The sequence below is a fragment of the Nannospalax galili genome, unplaced genomic scaffold (assembly GCF_000622305.1).
Source record: "Nannospalax galili isolate Female #2095 unplaced genomic scaffold, S.galili_v1.0 scaffold328, whole genome shotgun sequence".
Lineage (NCBI taxonomy): Eukaryota > Metazoa > Chordata > Mammalia > Rodentia > Spalacidae > Nannospalax > Nannospalax galili.
Genome location: NW_008358342.1, coordinates 480629 through 500832, shown reverse-complemented (window position 1 = coordinate 500832; position 20204 = coordinate 480629). Strand labels below are relative to the sequence as shown.

At 41.7% G+C, this 20204-nt stretch overlaps 1 protein-coding gene across 4 annotated transcripts in view; it reads right to left on the bottom strand.

Moving 5' to 3' along the window:
* Ppp2r2b (protein phosphatase 2 regulatory subunit Bbeta) overlaps positions 1 to 20204 on the bottom strand; it is a 531088-nt gene that overhangs the window by 93177 nt on the left and 417707 nt on the right. For all 4 annotated transcript variants that reach the window (XM_008821625.2, XM_008821626.1, XM_008821627.2 and 1 more), the window contains one exon: positions 19129 to 19241. In XM_008821625.2, coding sequence (XP_008819847.1) covers positions 19129 to 19241 — 113 coding nt within the window. The remainder of the gene's footprint in view (positions 1 to 19128; positions 19242 to 20204) is intronic.

The following is a 20204-nucleotide window of genomic DNA, read 5'->3' as shown; positions in this document are numbered from 1 at the left end:
ACCAAATATTCCAAGTGTTAAATGACCACAGATGCCAACCCAGATTACTATATCCAGCCAAAATGTCCATTATAGTTGAAGGGGAAAGAAAAATCTTCCATGACCTAAATAGGCTGAAAGAATTCATGTCCACAAAAGCAGCCCTTCAGAGAGTTATTGAAGCAATACAAAGAGCTGAAGAAAGGAATGACTGTACCCAAGGGGTTATGGAAAGAAATTCAATGAAAGTATAACCATGGAAATGGACAGCTATATCAAGAATGTAAAAGTGACAGTATTCAATACACATCTTTCATTAATAACTTTAAATATCAATGGACCAAACTCCCCAGCCAAAAGATACTGCTGCCTGCAAGAAACTCATCTCACTTTCACAAGGACAGGCACTACTTTAAGGCGAAAGGATGGAAAAAAATACACCAAGCAAATGGTACTAAGATAAAAGCAGGTGCTGCAATCCTAATATCTGCTAAAATAGACTTTGCAATAAAACTAATCAGAAGAGATAAAAGGGGCCACTTCATTCTGATCAAAAGAACAATAAATCAAGAGATATTACAATCATGAACATACATTCACCAAACTCTGGTGCACCCAACTTCATAAAAACAATACTACAGGATTTTAAGACCCAGATTAATCCCAACTCATTAAGTAGGGGACTTCAATACCCCATTGTCTCCATTAGGTAGGTGAACAGGACAGAAAATTAACAGAGAGGCATCTGAATTAAACAATACCATATATCAAATGGACTTAACAAGCATCTACCGAGTATTCCACCCAAGCACCAAAGGAAATTCTTTCTACTCAGCACCCCATGGAACCTTCTCCAAAATCGACCATATACTGGGGCACAAAACAAACCTCAACAAATACAAAAAGATTGCAATAATTCCATGCATTCTATCAGACCACAATGCAATAAAGCTTAAAATCAACACTGGAAGAAACCCTAGTAACCACATGAACACGTGGAGATTAAACAACACACCCCTAAATGATGAATGGGTCAAAGGAGAAATTAAGAAAGAAATAAAAGTATTCCTGGAACTAAAAGGGCAATACAACAGAACAAAACCTCTGGGACACGTTAGAAGCAGTCCTTAGACTAAAGTTTATAGCTCTAAGTGCCTACATTAAAAAAATTGAAAAGAACAAAAATAAATGACTTAATATTGCAACTTAAGACACTTGAAAAGCAACAACAAATGAAACCCAAACCCAGCAGATAAGAAGAAATAACAAAAATCAGAGCAGAAATTAATGAAATAGGAACAAAGAAAATAATCCAAAAAAAAAAAAAATAAACAAATCCAAGAGCCGGTTCTTTGAAAAGATAAACATGATTGAAAGACTGCTAGCCCAATTAAGCAAAAGAAAGAAAAAGCACCTCCAAATCAACAAAATCAGAGATGAAAGGGGAAACATCACAAGAAGATCCAGAACACTGCGAAAATGACCATCCTACCAAAAGTCATGTATAGATTCAATGCAAGGACATACAAAATCCCCATGGCATTCTTCACAGAATTGGAAAAAATGGTCCTACTAAATTTGAAAACCTAAAAGAAATGGATGGGTATCTAAAAGCATAGGACCCACTATAACTAAACCCAGAAGAAATTATCAGCTTAAATGACCCATAACACATACAGAAATTGAAACAGTAATACAAAACCTCCTGACTGAAAAAAGCACAGGACCAGATGGATTTACAGCAGAATTCTTCCAGACATTTGAAGAGGATCTACATCCAATACTACTTAATTTATTCAAAAACATAGAACAACCAAAAAAGAAAACTATAGACCCATATCCTTAATGAACATAGATGCAAAAATTCTCAATAAAATACTTGCAAACCGCATACAGACACACATCAAAAGGATCATCCACCATGATCAAGTTTTATTCCAGAGATGCAGGGATGGTTCAATATACGCAAGTCAATAAACAGCATAAATCACATAAATGGGCTCAACGACAAGAACCACATGGTCATCTCAATAGATGCAGAGAAGGCCTTTGACAAAATTCAACATGCTTTTATGTTTAAAGTCCTAGAGAGAATTGGACTGGAGGGAACAGACCTCAACATAATTAAAGCCATATATAACAAACCCACAGCCAACATCATTCTAAATGGAGAAAAACTGGAAGCATTCCCATTAAAATCAGGAACCAGGAAAGGCTGTCCATTATCTCCACTCCTTTTTGACATAGTGCTTCAAACTCTTTCAAGAGCAATAAGACAAGAGAAGGAAATTAAAGGAGTAATATTTGGAAAGGAAGAGATGAAATTATCCTTTATTTGCAGATGATATGATATTATACCTAAGAGATGCCAAAAATTCAACCAGAAAAGACCTAGTAATTATTAACACATTCAGTAAAGTGGCAGGTTAAAAAATTAATCTACAAAAGTCTGTAGCTTTTCTATATACCAATAACAAGCAATCAGAGAAAGTGTACATGAAAACACTCCCTTTCATAATAACTGCAAAAAATAAATAAAATATCTTGGAATAAACTTGATCAAAGGCATTAAAGATCTCTACAATAAAAATTTTAAAACTTTAAAGAAAGAGATTGAGGAAAACATCAGAAGATGGAAGGGCCTCCCGTGGTCATGGATTGGAAGAATTAATATTGTGAAAATGACCATCCTACCAAAAGTCATATATAGATTCAATGCAAGGACATTCAAAATCCCCATGGCATTCTTCACAGAACTGGAAAAAATGGTCCTAAGATTCATATAGAAGCACAAAAGACCTTGGATAGATAAAGCAACCCTGAACACTAAGAGCAATGCTGGGGGGATTACTATACCAGACCTTAAAATGTATTACAGAGCTATAGTCATAAAAACAACATGGTACTGGCACAAAAATAGACCTGTAGATCAGGAACAAAATCGAACACCCAAATATGAGTAAATGTGGTTTCAGCCACCTGATGTTTGACAAAGGGGCCAAGAACATTCACTGGAGGAAAGACAGCATGTTCATCAAATGGTGCTGGCAAAACTGGATCTCCACTTGTAGAAGAATGAAACTAAACTCCTATCTTTCACCTTGCACAAAAGTCAACTCCAAAGGGATTAAAGACCTCAATGTGAAGCCTGAAACTCTGAAACTATTAGAAGAAAACATTGGCAATAACCTGCAAGATATAGGTGTAGGAAAGCATTTTCTAAATCGGACATCAATTGCTCAGGAAATGTCAAGAATCAACAAATGGGACCTCAATAAACTAAAAGGTTTCTGTACGTCAAAAAAAAGCAATCAAGGAAGTGAATAGAAAACCTATAGAATGGGGGAAAATCTTCACAGCCACACATCTGACAGAGGTTTAACATCCAGAATATATAACGAACTCAAAAAACAAAGAATCAAGAAAGGAAGTAACCCAATTAAAAAATGGGCTAAGGAGCTGAACAGAGAGTTCTCCAAAGAAGAAATAAAGATAGGGCTAAGAAGCATCTTAAAAGGTGTTCGACATCATTAGTAAGTAGGAAAATGCAAATTAAAAGCACTTTAAGATTTCATCTTATCCCAGTCAGACTGGCTAAGATTAGGAGAACAAATGATGCCAAGTGTTGGAGGGGATGTGGGGAAAGGGGAACACTCATCTACTGCTGGTGGGGTTGCAAACTGGTTCAGCCCCTATGGAAGGCCGTATGGAGAACTCTTAGAAAACTACAAATGAACCTACCATAACCTACCATTTGACCCAGTTATACCACTCCTTGGCATATACCCAAAGAACTCGTCCTGTTGCAGGGACACTTGTACATCCATGTTTGTTGCTGCTCTTTTCACAATAGCTAAGAGGTGGAAGCAACCTAAGTGTCCCTCAACTGACAAGTGGATAATAAAAATCTGGTTCATTTATATGATGGAGTTTTCCTCAGCAGTAAAGAAAGATGATATCATGAAATTTGAAGGTAAATGGATGGAACTAGAAATTGTTATACTAAATTAAGTAACACAGACTCATTTAAAAAAAATATGTTCTCCCTCATATGTGGATTCTAGCACCAAATCCTGATAAATGAGTATGTATCTAGACATAACTACAGAAACCAGAATAATGAAAAGGAACCAGGAAGGTAAAGGAAAAGAAAGAATCTGAAACAGAAGAATAGTAGGAAACAGGCCTTAATAAGGGAGATATGGATAAAAATGGGTCATTTTAAGGGGAAGGGGGAGGGAGGATTATATAAGGAAATTTGGGGATAAAGGGAAAGAAGGAGCTCAAGCGAGGTGGAACCATAGGAGAAAGGTATTATTAAGGGAGAAATGGGAAAAATTGGGGCACTTTAAATGGGGAAATCATGGTGGAAGGGTTAGACAATGTGAGAGATAAATAATGCCTACCTCATTAAAAAAAAACCAAAGGGAACCATATTAATTGAACAACTTACTGACAAATTATACATACAACTAGCTCAAGGAATATAATACATGTCTATGCAAGGTTTATCTGAGAATGTTTGGTCCTTACCCAAGCATTATCTACATAGCACATGGTAATTAAAAGTACCAGACTGGTGGAACTAACCTTCTTGGATGTCTAACTTTGAGGCCTATACTAATTTGGTCAGAGGGACATAAAGGACAGTTTTTGCTCCTTGCCCTCCTAGGTCAACTAAACTCCAGGGGACTATAAGCATCTTTCAAAATGTCCTGTAATTGTGGTGTGTCACCTATCTTCTTAATCAAGGAGGCCATGGAGACACCACCAAATGGGCTTAAACCAGTGTCCAGTCTACAAAGAGGAGGGTCAACACAGAGGAAAAATTTCCTCCATGCTTCCAAGTGAAGCCAGCCATGCTCAATTAGGACCTTTGACTTATCTTCGCATAGATGGAACTGGTAAAAGAAAGGAGCCAGGGGCTCCTCCCAAGCCCACGTGACCCCTGAGAAACAGATCCTCAAACAACCTTAAGAGTAAAAATAAATTGGTTTATCTGGGCCAACTGTATCGTCTTCAACACCCCAAAGGAAAGTATAACCAAAGATTAAAGGGATCAATATAATTCTTTAAGATTCCATGTGTATAGCTAGCTAAAAGCTATATAACAAGAAACAATGCCAGACAGGAGATACCTTCCTTTGAGTTGTTGGCCAGGGTGGCCCAAGAGACTCCCAGACAGTAACCCAGCATAGAACTGGGAAAATGAACAGCAGAGCCCAATTATATGTAAAGGAATATTGGCAACTGATTGCTGCTAGATGAGGAAGAGCTGATCTTCCTAAAAAAGGAACTCTTGACAGGCTGACTAGCAGTGGATGGACAAGCACTGGAGAATGCCTAGGGGCACTGACAACACAGTGGACAGTAACAGGGATTACAGAGTATATAGGCTCCAGTGAGGGAGGGGGAAGACTATGGGAGGGTGCCATTTGGTATGTGTGTATATAGATGAATGAGTGTTTGCGATGTTCTGTATGAAATACACAGAAAAATAATAAACAAAAAAGTGAGTTATATTTGAGGAAGAAGCATAAAAATTTGCTCCATGTTAATTAGTAGAGATGAAACACATTACCAATGAAATCTACCCAATTATTTTATGTCCATGCTCAGGTGGCTATCAGAAAGTAACCGACTGTGACTAGTAATAATCAGATACATAGAAATTAGAGATGCATGTGCAAACATCTAAGCATGAAAGAGATGCATCTTTTCTCTGGAAATTGTTATTGAATATGTTAATGGTATAATGAAATGCTTCTTCTAATCATGTGGTTATTAAATAAAAAAGTATTTACTTTTTATTTACTTGAATTTGTTTGTACCACATGCATCCATGTAGGAACCTGAAGGTCAGAAAAGGGAATTGGATACCCTGGAATTGGAGTTACAGGCAATTGTGAATTGCCACATGGGTGTTGGGAACCGAACCCAGGTCCTCTGCAAGAGCAGTAAGTGCTTTAACCGCAGAGCCCTCTCTCCAGCCCCAAATTTCAGCTTAACAACTTTTATTAAATATAGTTTGACTTGTTGTCCTTAAACTTTTGCTAAGTTTTATGCTGTTAGTGTATCGCTAGAAATATCCTGATATCCCAGGTTGTGGGACAGGCTAGAATTTTGTCCAGGGAATGTAGGAAATGGCAATAATAAGAGTCATGATTTTTATGTAGATTATACCCCAGGGATATGCACGATCAAATACATAGTGTGTGCCATCCCTAGCTGCTACTTTGGAGCCTGGGAAAATTCTGCTGGCTGCTGTTGTTTAGAGTAGCAATGCAAGCTGGTAGTAAATGTTTGGGAAACAAATTGCCCCTTGCAGGAGCCGGTGGACATTTGTCTCTGTTGCTCCTCTGGGCATGGGGCCCTTATTTCCTTGCATGGATAGCAGAATAAAGCCTTCTTCAGAGCAAAGTGAGAGGTTTCCATATGGTTCTGCACTCCTAACCAATGTCAGTCACTTCTTTCTCTGTAGCCTCATGTCTGCATGGAAGATGGAGGTAATGATTTATATGTCGTAAGCAGTTCTGACAGGTGCACTCTGTCTTGGCTTCCTCCATCCTCAGGACTAATCGGAAGCTAATCTTTTCCTCTGTGTAATAGGGAGCTGTCAGATTCTATGACTCTTCAAACAATTCAATCATTCGTATGAGGATTCACCTTGGAGGGAAGATGCCTTGGTCTTGGAGAAGCTAGATGGAGGCCATGCCCTGACATGTATCAAAATAGTGGCTGTCAGGGGCTAGAGGGCAACATGGCCTAACTGACAAATGCTACTTGCTTCCTGAATTTAAACTCTTTGTCACCAGCAGGAGCTGCCTACTCTTGAGTTTTCCAACTTTGGCATGTCTCCTGTCTTAGGTACAGAACATTAAGCTATCTGGTCAAAGAAGGGCTCTTCCAAAAATGACCTGTGTAGAGCAGATAGCACCTGCACTGCCATTGTGGGGCAGAGCTAATTCCTTAACAAGGCCCATGGTGCTGAAGAGTGGCTTGGCTCCAACCTGCCTTAGCACCAGCATCTTGCTGATAGCACACATTAGCGAGATGCTAAACTGTATATATGAAGCCTGAAAGCTTCCTTTTATACATGGCAGATTACATAGAAGTTATTTAGAGGGACAGTTTTAAATGGGCTTAAGAATTTCTGCAGTAAGAACTCACTGAGCCAGGCATGGTGGTGCACACCTTTGATCCCAGCACTTGGGAGGCAGAGGCAGGTGGATATCTGTGAGTTCAAGGCCATCCTGGTCTACATTGTGAGTTCTGAGCTGGTTGGGGCTACAGGGAGACCCCATCTCAAAAAGACAAAAGAAGGAGGAGGAGGAAGATGAGGAGGAGGAGGAGGAGGAGGAGGAGGAGGGAAAGAAAGAAAGGAAGAAAGAAATCACTGAAAGGGGCTGGAGAGATGGCTCAGTGGTTGCTGATCTTGCAGAGGACCTGGGTTCAGTTCCCAGCACCCACATGATAGCTAGCAACTCTCTGTAACTCCAGTTCCAGGGGATCCAATGTCCTCTTCTGACTTCTGTGGGCATTGTACAACACCATTACACTTAAATACACACAGGCAATACACTCATACACACAAAATTAAAGAAAAAAGAAAGCACTCAAAGTAGGCCAAAGCCTGTATTGGTCCTGAGAGTTAAAAACCAGTGCCTTTGGGAACGCAGCTTGCACTGTGGACTAGGGCGAGGGGTCTGCAGCCAGGCAGTTAGGGTGCGCTGTGGTTCTGCGGATAGTGGAGCAACCTTGCATAAATTACTTCCTCCATTTGGGGCACAATTTCCTCAACTGTGAAATGATAATAAGTTCTTACCTCATGGGGTTGGGGTAACAAATAAAGAGGATTCAAATGCCTGCCACAGTGTCAGGTCCTAGGAAACTCTCAGTGAATGAACTTGAATTGTCAAAAAGGGAAGTTCTGAGGATCTTTCATCATTAGGTGATTCTGTGACTGGAAGGTAGTAAGAGCTGGGTGAAGATGCTGCAGGGGAGACAGCTGTTCACCACCCTACTTTTTCAGTTAACACGTTCCAAAGTGAGGTCTACTGCTGGGTTACCCAAAGAAGTAGATCAGTGAACTGGTTAGTGGTTCATGACCAGATAAAAGGGTTCCAATCAAAATCAGTGTCTGACTTCATGGACTGAGGAAGTCTTGCTACAGAAGAAAGAAGTGTGAATAGAACTATTTAGTGCCATGGATGAGTCATACTCTGATTTTGAACCTGCATAGGTCAAGAACTGTACTTTGAGTAGACTATTTTAAACAATAATTATCCCCTGAATTGAGAAAAAGAGTCTTCACAATTGTTCTGGGTAGCTTTAATTGTCAATTTGACACACCTGGGCAGAGGGAACCTTAACTGGGGAATTTTTTCTATTGGATTGGCCTTGTGGGCATGTCTGTGGGGCATTTTCTTGATTGGTGAGTAATGTGGGAGGGCGCCGGCTGTGGGCAGTGCCATTCCTCGGCAGGTGGTTCTGAGTTGTATAAGAAAACAGGCTGCGCACAGGCCAGAGGAGCAAGCCAGAAAGCAGTGCACTTCCTTGGTCTGCGCTTCAGCTCCTGCCTCCTGATTCCAGCCCTGAGCTCCTACCTTGATTTTCCTCAGTGATGAACCTGGGAAATGCAAGATAAAATAAACTCTTTCCTTCCCAAGTTGGTTTTGGTTCTCACAGCAATTGAAAGCACCTTAGACAATGATTAAATCAGTTTGATGGAAAATACTTCATGGCAAATCCCTTCTGGATAGCACATATCAGCGTCTTAAAGGTTCCCAGAAACTCCAAAGAAAATGAATTTGTTTAAATGTGCTTAAATTTCCACATTACTGAGCAGGAAACACTTGTGAGCGTGAACATGTGCACAGTGACTTTTAGCATGATTTTTGGTAGGAAAAAAAGGCATCTGATTAGAGCAGCCAGTTGTGAAACCGACCCTGCTAAATAAACACAACCCTATCACTTTCAGGCTTCTCAATCCTGCTAAGGAAACAGGGAATTCAATATTTTTCTGTTAAAATATTTTCTTTAATATAAAACCATCTTTATAAAAGTTTTTCTCCATCTAGTTTCTTGTTTTTACGCATTAAGGAAAGAGTATCATCCACTACCCCCCTAGGGTACCCCTTACTGTCTGATAAGGACCGGTATTTAAAACACTGACATCAATGCATCAGTGGGAGCTTGGTTTGTAATGTACTGGGATCAAAGTGATCATGTCCTCTATTGAGCTGGATTCTAAATCCATTTGTGTTAATTATTTGCTACAAAGATCTTATGCATAATGAGCACAGAACCTAGATGTTCTCTTGTGATTTCAAATTAACTTCTTGGCAAAACCTTGTTGCAAAAAAGGTATCTGACATGTACACTTGGTCTGATAAGAAAGCCAAATTGGAAATCATGGAACATTGGAAATCAAAGGTCTAGGCCTTGTTAATGGCCTCGGGTTGCTTAAACCATGAGCACACCCATTTCAAAGATTCAAAAGACGGAAGTACTTTCTCCACTTTCATCGTTTAATTATGCCCGAGTTTCCAGTTACTTTTAAAGGCACATAGAAAACCTCTTGGAACACACTTCTTTTTGTAAAGAAACCTATCTGGGTCAGTGTGAATTAGGGTTAAACAATCACATGATTTATGCTTGCAAAGCCTGAAAAACACCAGCAAGCTGCCTGTGCGGGTCAGCCTTCCCCATAGGCCATCCTTGAATTCAGGTCTTGAATGACCAAAGGTAAGGAAGGAGAAGGGACCATAATCTGGAATCATGTCCAGTATCTTGACTATGGCAGCTCAAGATAAATGGTACCCAATACCATGGGAATATTCAGATTTTTGTTTTGGTTAAGTGCAATTCTTTTCTTTTTCTGACACTGGTAGACTTTTCAGTACCTTATGGCTATTGAGGGTTGGGCCATGGGCACCTTCCAAAGGGGCAGGGAAGAAGACACAGATATAACTTGATCCTAAGCCAAGTATAGGATCCCTTTTATATTGACATTCATGCTGCTTTATTTACTGCATGCTAAATGCAGCATACTAAAATCATCTCTGAGATGAAAGAATCTGAATGAATAGTCTCTGATTCCAAGAGAGCCAGGAGAGCATCTCCTATGTGAAACTCTTCATGAATTTCCTGTCATCTTATCAGCCTGACTTCTGTAGGGACATACAATTATTTCCATGTTACAAACAATAGCTGCCATATGGTCAGAGATGAATTTCCTGTCCTGGTGATTTTTACAGGGTAGTGTTAAGAGCACTGACTTTGGAGTCAGACTAAACCACTTAAAGATACATCCTCACCTTGGTAGCTATAGCGTTGGGCTTCAGGATTCACAATCAAATGCCTCATTTGTAAAATGGGGAGTATCATCTACTCCACGGGGGCTAATGTCAGGGCAGAATGAGATGTGTTTATAATCTGCCTACTTGAAGGCCTGGCACATGGTACAGGCTTAATAAATGTCCATAGTAGTTATTGTTAGACTATAGCATTGGGCATGAGGTGGTTGCCCCCAGGATGTGACCAGAAGGAGAGGGGAAAGAACTTGAGTTATAGGAGAGATTAACAACTCGGAGTCACCAGAGCCAGAGCCACCACAGAAGATCAATCTAAACCAAATCACTTACTCCCTATGAAGACAGCCATGTTTGGATAGTAATGTCACTTTCAGATTGGTCTGTATCAACCTCCAGGAGAGGGACAAGAAAGAGCCGAAAATCAAGAGACTCTTCACTTTGGAGTGGATCTTAGAAGCCTTTGTTGCTAATGGCTGTCAACACCAGCTGATCTTCAGAACTCTCTGGGTCATAAGTGGAGAGATGTGGGTAGATTCCTTGGCCTTTTCCTGCAGTTGAGAAGTTGGCTGAGGGAGGTGGGACTTTGGTACTTACCTAGTCTAATAACTAGATTCGGCATGCCATAGCCTAGTTCCAGATAACCCTTCCTACCTGCCTTCCTGCAAAACAAAGCAGAAAGCCACCTTTGTCAACATCAGCAGCTGCTACTATGTGAGGACAGGTTGTTCTCACACCCCTGCTTGCTCATACGCACTTTGGCTTGAACTACATTTTCAGTGTATTTGCCAGACATTCTGTTTTTGTTGTTGTTTGTTCTTTTGTTTCGTTTCTTTGAGACAGGGTCTCGCTACGTAGACTAGTCTTACTAAAGCAGGTTGAGCTCAAACTCACAGAGATCCGCCTGCCTCTGCCTCCCAAGTGCTGGGATTAAAGGTGTGAGCCACCACACCTGACCCAGACATTATAAGATGCAGGACCGCAACATGAGGTTTGGAATTATAAAAGACACATATTCATGTCCCAAAACCCCCACTTACTAACCTCTGTCCTTAGGCAAATTCCTAACCTCTCTCACTTCGGGTGCCATATCTTTAAAATGAGGAGAGCATTGGTACTTGCATCATAGATTTATCGTAAAGATAAAATTGTAGAAGGTATTCCTGGAACACAGCAGATACTTGCTAAATATTAGCTGCTCTTATATTTCCAAATGAATTTGTTCATTTGTCTAACATTGAATGCAACAAGCATTGTCTCCTTGGACATTAGTCAAAGAAATCAGCTGACAAGAACAGAGACACAATTCTCGCCCCTAAAAGGCAAAACGTGTCCAAACATGGAGGTTTGTCTGCAGGCTAGGTTCCTGTGGAGTGTTTTCTGATCCCATAACTGAAACCCCATGACACAGACAGATACAATCAGATAATGACGACAATCAATAATAATAACAGAAATTATTATTTATTTTCATAAACACAGAGTATGTGCATCCCACTGAGTTACACACATCACATGCCAGTATTCACTTTTGGGACAGTCAATCAATGAGCGATCTCAATATCTACCCACCAGGGCAGGAGGGGGAAGATGAAGCTGGGGATGAGAAATTACCCATGGCAGAGTGACACATTCACCAAGTTAATCTAATCCAGGGGGGCCATCCGGGTGCCTTGCAAGCCCGTGAATATGGAACAGGCTTGATTGATTTTCACTGCAGTAGCTAAACACTCCATTGTTATTTGCAACGAATAGCGGGAAAGGAAAGATAAAACCATGAAAGGGTTGTATATTAAGCCCTCAGAACAGCCATAAATCAGAAAACAAAGTCTAAAAAAAAATTAAAAATGGTTAGAGGAAGGCTGTATCAGTGTCCTAAGAGGCCTTGGTTATCAAGGCATAAACCCAAATTAAAACTACAGGCAGCAAAAGCCAATCTTGACTCAAGCAATAATTTGCCCTGGAACTGACCCCGAATGAAGATATTTGGGCTCAGGATGTTTCTGCTGCTCCCTTTTATAAATGGCTATTCACACTCATACCACCAGAAGGAAGGAGAGAACCCTGCCCCTGCTTTTGCAAAGTCCATAGCACCAAACCCCATGTAGCCCTCAAGACTCATCTTGGAAACCCCTTCCTCATCCTATACCTCCTCCATTCTGTGCATCCTCTGAGCTGCCATGGCAACCTTCTGCTTTACTCTCAATAACTGAGAAATAACACTGAGTCTCATTCGGTACTCTTCTAGGTGTGTACCAGAATCGCCAGAGGGTTGCTTAGGGAGGGTCTTGTCCAAGCCATCACTTCTTGGGGTCCAGCTCAGACTTTCAAAACCAGAATCCCTAGTGATGAGGCCAAGTGAATATTTGAGAAAAGCATAGTGGGCGACCACAGGCAACTGCACTTTGAGAGCCACTGCTTAAGATGATTTCACATGAAGCTTGTCTCCTGTCTGCAACTTGGGGACAGTGTTTCATTTATTTTTCTAAGAGCGACTTTGTAGTATCTGGTGTGTATGGCACTTACTGTACAGTAAGGATTCAAAAAGTCCTGTGTGCCACACTCCTGCTCTCACCATTGTGTAAAACCAGGGTCAAGCCAAAATAGCTCTGTGTAAAGTGAAAGGAGCTCACACAGATCTGCAGTCTGTTCTTGGATCCGTTGCTTACTATCTTTGAGGTCTTAAGGCAGCACTCAAATCTTCATCTCTCTAACCCTCGGTTTACAACTCTCTAAAATGGGCTGGATGCCTAAGTCACAAAGATAAAGAGTTATAGAATATACACAAAACTGCTTAGTCCTTAGCCCGTCACAATGAAGGCCTGAGTAAATGTAGCTTTTATTATCAGCCAGCTTATACTGGTAGTGTGTTTAAACTGCTCTTTGAAAACAGATCAGATACTTAAACTGGTAGTTTCACTAAAAGATTACTCTTTTGGGAATGATGACCAAATGATGATTTCAGTCAGCTTACCTAACCCCATAACCTATGAGTAATAACCCTCAAGAAGGCCCCCTGTAGGAGTCAGAGCTGGTGGATGCTCAGGTTGGTTTGTGACAGTATGTGAGGCTGTGACTGGGGGGTGTCTAAATAGCCACCAATAAGATGTACAAACATCAGGGTTATGTTAAGAAGAAAAAGGTTATTTCTACAGAGTAAATAAAATGTGACTGTGCAGAGAGGTAGCAGAAATAGGGGCAGGAGGTAGGAGTGTGAAAACACGATGCCATTTAATCAGCGCTGTAAGAACCAGGGCGTCTTTTGCACAGCCACCCTGTGGCAGAAGAGCCTTTGCAGCCTTCACACCTCTAAACCCAAGATGATATATTAAGAAAGCTATGAAAAAGAGTTCCAAGAGATGGAAATCAGTAATGAAATTCCTCTGCCGTAGGGCCATGAATTAATATGTTCTTAGAAAGCAGAGGCTATGGAAGAAAGGGAAAAGGAAAATCACCATCAGATTTGGAGTCAGATAGATGAGGCTTGAATCTCAGCACTGCCATTTTGTAGCCATGAGTTTTGGGACAAACACTTTGCTTACTCTGACATTTGTGTTCTAGTGTGATCCAGTCACTTGACAAATGGTGGCTGTGTGTCCAACATGTGCTTGCATCGTCCTAGCCTCACTGTCTCTCTTTTCATAGAGCACGTGCTTTGCTGGGTGATGAGAAGGGAGAGGTGATAAACAAATGGTTTATTAGATTATGCCATGAGTTAAGAAAAAAGGTCAAGGGAAGGACACAGAGAGTGACTGGGAAGAAGCAAGTGTGCCCTTTCCCAGCTAATGCTCTTGGAAAGCCTCTTAGATAAGGTGGCCTTTGGGCAGTGACTGACAGGAAAGAGGGTCTATGGCTTCAGAAGACCTGGAGAATGAATAGCCTTCCTAGGAAAGCTATCGTGAGGACTTGATATAAGAACATACAATCCATCTAACCCCAACATCTAACTCTCAGTAAGTACTCAGTGAACAGAGGCTTTTGTCATGGCTGCAAAAATACTACGGATCTCTGTGAGTTCAAGGCCACCCTGGTCTGCATAGTGAGTTCCAGGCTAGCTGGGGCTACAGGGAGACCCTGTCTCAAAAAGACCAAAAAAAAAAAAAAAAAGTACTGTTTCCATTAGCTTTAAGGGGTGTTTGGATGAAATCCATTAGGAAACTTAACTGATTACACTTCCCTCATCTTTCAGGAGACAGGCTATGCCAAGTCACAGCTTTGGAGCTCACACCTTCAAAAGTCTGTTTATAGCAGGTTTAAAAGCAAATTTCGCCCTGGCCTAGGTTCCCAGGGCAATGGCAGCCAACCATAATGAGGCACACAATACCTCTAGGCTCATCCTACTGGGAGATGATGGATGCCAAGCGTGATTTCTCAGTACCCAGCTCCCATCCCAGGCTGATTAAGTCACTTGAATACCAATCCTGTTGCCTAGAAAGGGCTCTGAGGGCCCATTACCCCTGGGCACTGGGAGCCTGGGAGAACAAAGCAAGAAGGAGCTTGCTGAGTGCTGCTGTGTAAGAGCGCAAGGTGTTTGTTTCTCCATGTTCAGGGATCAGGAAACTCGATGACTGTGTGAAGGGGTGAGTGAGTGAGCAAGTTGTGTGTGTGTGTGTGTGTGTGAGAGAGAGAGAGAGAGAGAGAGAGAGAGAGAGATTTTGTGAGTGCCTCTAAGAATAGTAATGCAGTAATCATTAAGAGTGGACTTTCAGGGGCTGGGGAGATGATGACTCAGTGGATAAAGTGTTCACTAACAAGGGAGAGGATTGGAGTTTGGATTCTCAGCACCCACACAAATGCTGGTGGCCCACCTATAATTCCCGTGTTCAGAAAGTGAGGATGGGGAGATCTTCAGAGCAAGTTGGCTAGCTACACTAGCTGTAGTATCTGTGAGCTCTGGGTTCAAGTAAGAGAACTGTCTCCATGAAGAAGGTGGAGAGCAATCAAGGAAGATGCCTGATGTCAGCCTTGGGCCTCTCTCTATATATACACACTCATACATGTACACACAGGTGCATCCCCACACATGTGAAATCCATGCACACATATGTCTACCATACACAAATACACATATGAGAAAATATAAAAGAAAAGCATTTCAGGCTGGGCATGGTGGCACATGCCTTTAATCCCAGCACTTGGGAGGCAGAGGCAGGCGGATCTCTGTGAGTTCAAGGACAGCCTGGTCTACATAGTGAATTCCAGGCCAGCTGGGGCTATAGGGAGACCCTGTCTCAAAAAGACCAATAAAAAACAAAAAAGCATTTCAAATGTCTGAAGTTAAGAGCCATGACTCTTGCCTTTTGGTGTTAGCCATGAAATTATAACCAATTGAAGGACACTGGGCAAGTTGCTTTCCTTTTCTGAGCCTGCAAGAGCCCAGGTCCCACAACATAGTAGATGAAGGTTCCTTCCCAGGCCTGATAAGGGCAGTTAACTTGAGCTCCTGGTGCAGCTGGTACAGCCAAGGAGTGCAGTGTGCTGCCTGGATATAACAAAGACTCGCAAATCCTAGGTTCCATCATGTTCCCTGCCTAACCTCCTTACTGTGTGTTCTGAAGATACTTGGAGTCATCCAGAAAGACAACATCCTGGAGTTTTATAACCATGAGGTGTTACTCAATTATCATCATGATTACTGAGGTGGATGTTATGGTACTGAGCAGGGAAGCATTTCTCTCATCGGTTCCTTGGGTAACAAATGATTGGATTTGAAAGTGTCTTCCATATGAAAGAAAGCCGCATTCAGGATCTTGCTTTGAAAAGCTGAGCCTCTCAGAACTGGAACAAAACAGGTTTATTACACAGTGAGGATTAATTAGCTGTCGGGTATTATTAAATGTTCTCGCTTTCAGGATCCACGTGGAACCAGATACTGTGAAAGTGAGCAAGAGGTAATCATAGTATGGGGAGGGGAGACACAATTGCTGGTGATGCAGATTTTAAGAGCAGAGTTTGTTAGTAAATTATAGTCTGATTAATATCACGTCAGTGTGTTCGCTCTTTGGAGTCACTGTTCTGAATCTATGGTTTTCAGAGTTACCTGTTTCCCCCTACTACTGGGGTCAAAAAGGAAGGGAGGCTGGCCGTTTTGGAGCTTTGGAGAGAGTGCTGCGGTGTGAATGTTTACCTGAAATTCAGAATATTTGACAGCCTAAAGAGTGAGGAGTGGAATGAAACATGGCAAAATGATTTTATAGCAAACATATCTCCTAAATTCGTACAATAATTGCTCACATGGTTGAAAAAATAGAAGAAGCTCAAAAACGACAGTTCCAGGGGGGTGATGAATGATAGAACTCAGTGACCACAGATTGTCTTGTTTTAACAAACCAAGGTGCCGTGTGCTCAAAATGCATATTGGGTCTCAGGAATGTGCATTTTCCAGTCTCTGCTTGGCGTCTTAAAAGGAAAGGTTAGAAAGAAGAAATGTAGCACACTGGCCAGGGTCACAAGCTGGTTACTAAAAGAGCAAGAGTTAAAATGATTATTTTCTAACTGGCAGCCGTACCTTGGGGCTCCATCATGTTTGATATGGAATGCATTTCATTAGCATTGCTGTCTTGCTTTGCTCTAGTGGGAATGTAAATAGGCCTTCTCTCCTCTGTTGCAGGGATGGAGCCTTCAAGGGACTAGGCACAAATATATGAAAGCCCATAGGATGCCATGGACAATGGGAACCTATAGACAGCCTCTGAGAAAAGTCATGTGCATAGCAGACAAGGGAAGAGGTCCATGGTGTAATTCAGGGGCACCTAGTCTATTTGTTTCTCCCACAGGATTGCAATGTCCCGAGGAGCAAAAGACAGTCTTCTTAATTACTGACGTATCTCCAGCACAGTACTTGCTACTCACTAGATGGCCAAGGGTAGTCTGGGGAACAAATATAACAGTACAAAAAGAAAACTGTGGCTTTTCATACACACATACATAGAGGCCTACTATTAATAGAGGGATAAGAACAGGAGTGATGGTGATGATGATGATGGTTGTGGTGATGATGATGGTAATACTAAAACAGCAGGGAGTTAAACTTGGATGCTCTCTGTGCCAGACACTATGTAGGCTAAGCTCTTTATTGCACATAGTGTCTCACTGAATCTACACAAGAACTCCAGTAAATAGTGTCTGCTGTCATTCATGTTATACAGACAAGATATGGGAGATACAAGGTTTCAAGTCAAGTGCCCACCATCACCAGCTGGAGAGTAATGGAACCACAATTCTAACACTCCTCAGACCCCTTGGACTTTCCCAGTCTTCACTGAGCTACTCTGCAGTTTCCAAAACCTCTGTACTTTTAGAACAGCAAGGTAGATTAGGGTCTGATAAGGGGACAGGGGTGCTGGCGAGTTAGCCAGGGATGAAGGTATAGGGTGGCCATAGAAAACAGTGCAGCTAATGTAATGGCTCAGAAGGAATGCCACTGAAGACATGGTGCCCATCAATATAGGAGGAGCTTAACCCTGTGGCCAACAAGGAATGTTCAAAAGCATTCGCTGAATAAATAGATGAAAGAATAAACCAGTGATTTGATCAAGACACAGTTACCATCAAAGCGTACTTGTATACCTTGGATGAGACCGTCTCTCCCCACCTGTGCTTTGCTGCTTCACCTTGGTCTTCTACGGAGCATCTGATATCTGATAGTACATATTTTACAGTTTTAGAAGTTCCATAGGGCTAGGGCTGGTTCCAACATGTGCTTATGTTACTGTTCACACTGAATGGATTCAAAACAAAATTTACCATTTAGCCCTAAACCACTGTCCTAGTTTGTTTCTCCATTGCTGTGACAAAACACTCTGACCACTACCAACTTGGGGAGGAAAGGGTTTATTCAGCTTACATCTCCCGGGTCACAGTTCATTAGGGAGCCCAAGGTAGGAACTCAGGGCAGGAACCTGGAAGCAGGAGCTGGAGCACAGGCCATGGAGGAACACTGCTTACTGACTTGCTCCCTGGCCCCTGCTTAGCCTGCTTTCTTATGCAACACAGGCCCACCTGCCCAGGGGTGGCACCACCCACAGTGGGCTGGACCCTCCCACATCACTCAACAATCAAGAAGGTGCCCCATGGACATAGCCATAGGCCAGTCCAATAGAGGAAATTCCTCAATTGAGGCTCCCTCAACCCAGGTGTGTCAAGTTGACACTAAAGCTATCCAGCACAACCACTTTAACCTACATCTAGGGAAGCTTCCCCTCCCTAATGGTCCATTTTAGAAATTTGTTTTATGACTACCTCCTTATGGGGCCTTTCCTGGCCTCCAGAACCAAATGCCATTTTTTTCTCCTTTGATCAAATTGCAACAATCTGACCATCTCTGTGCATTCACCTTACTGTATTTAGAGTAAGGTATTTCTGTCACAGGGACAAAAATCTGACAAATACAATAACTGTGTGAGGTTCTGGTAAGTAGCAGAATTCAAACTCAGGTCTCTGAGATTTTGAAACTTGTGTTCTGAAGGGCAAAACTCCAACTTTTCCCTAGAGCAGCCTCATCCCCCAAGCCCTGAATACAGAGGTACCCAAAATAGTCTAGATAATGTGAGTAGACAGGCTATGAATACAGCCATGTGTGGCAGTGACCATGTGGCAAGTCCCCAGGGACAAAGAAGAAGTGTGGATTTTTTTCAGTCATTAGACCCTGGCGTCTTTCCCACTCCTCCATCTGTCACAAGAGATGGGCAGGCTAAGCCTCTGCCCAGTGCTTTCAAATGCATGTCATAGCTGTGCTTGGCTGCTCTGGCCAGTACCTGCCCAACTTTAGGGGCATTCCCCTGTCTCCAGTGGCCCATGCTGCTGAAGGCATGGCTAGAACAGCTGTGACACTCACCCTCAGGGTTGTGATGGTGGCAGGATCTCGGAGCCGGCCCTCCTCATCTTTCAGGTTGTAGCCTTCTGGTCTCTTATCACGCTCACTGACCTTCCACAGCTTCACAGTTTTATCTGTGGAGGACACCAGAGGTCAAGGTGACAGGGCAGGAAGCCTGTCAAGGACTTTCTCTAGGGACAGGAAATGGGTCTTCGAGGTCATGGTGGATACAGTAAACCGGCTACTGGATTCAGCTCTTGAAACGGCTGAAGTGCATACATTTCAATTCTGTTTCAAGGCAGAGCTCATGATACAAGACAAAAGCAGATTATGTTGGGACAAATGATTTCCCCTGACAATGCACTATTAAATCCATACCTAGATTTGGCTCACTCAGTAAAAATATTGACTGAACATTGAATAAGAGTAGCCACATATACAGAGTTTACTGTGCAACTGTTAGCACTTTACATGAAACATTAATTTAATGTTCATGATAACTCTGGGAAGCAGGGCACTATTAGCATCTCTATTTTAGCATCCACCTCTTTTAGACTCTGTTCCTCTCATGCCCTGAAAGGCCCTTCAAAACCTGCACTCTGATCTCACTGACCACTCTGCTCCCAACTCCTTGCACTCCTGATGCGTGGCTTCTTTCTATGCCTAGGACACTAAACGTACTCCTGCCTCAGGGTTTTTGAACTTGCTGTATATTCTGCCAAGAAAGTGCTTTTCTATCTATCTATCAATCATCTATCTATCTGCCTATCTATCTATCATCTATCTATCAATCATCTATCTATCTATCTATCTATCATCTATCTATCTATCTATCTATATCTATCTAATCTATCATCTATCAATCATCTACCTAGATATCTATCATCTATCTTCTATCATCTATTTATCATCTATCTATCGTCTATCTATTATATCTATCTATCTATCATCTATCTTCCATATATCTATCTAATAGATGGCATATCTAATATCATCTATCATCTAATACTATCCTTCCTATCTATCTATCTATCTATCTATCATCTATCTATCTACCATCTATCTACCTTCTGTCTTCTATCATCTATCATTCTTCA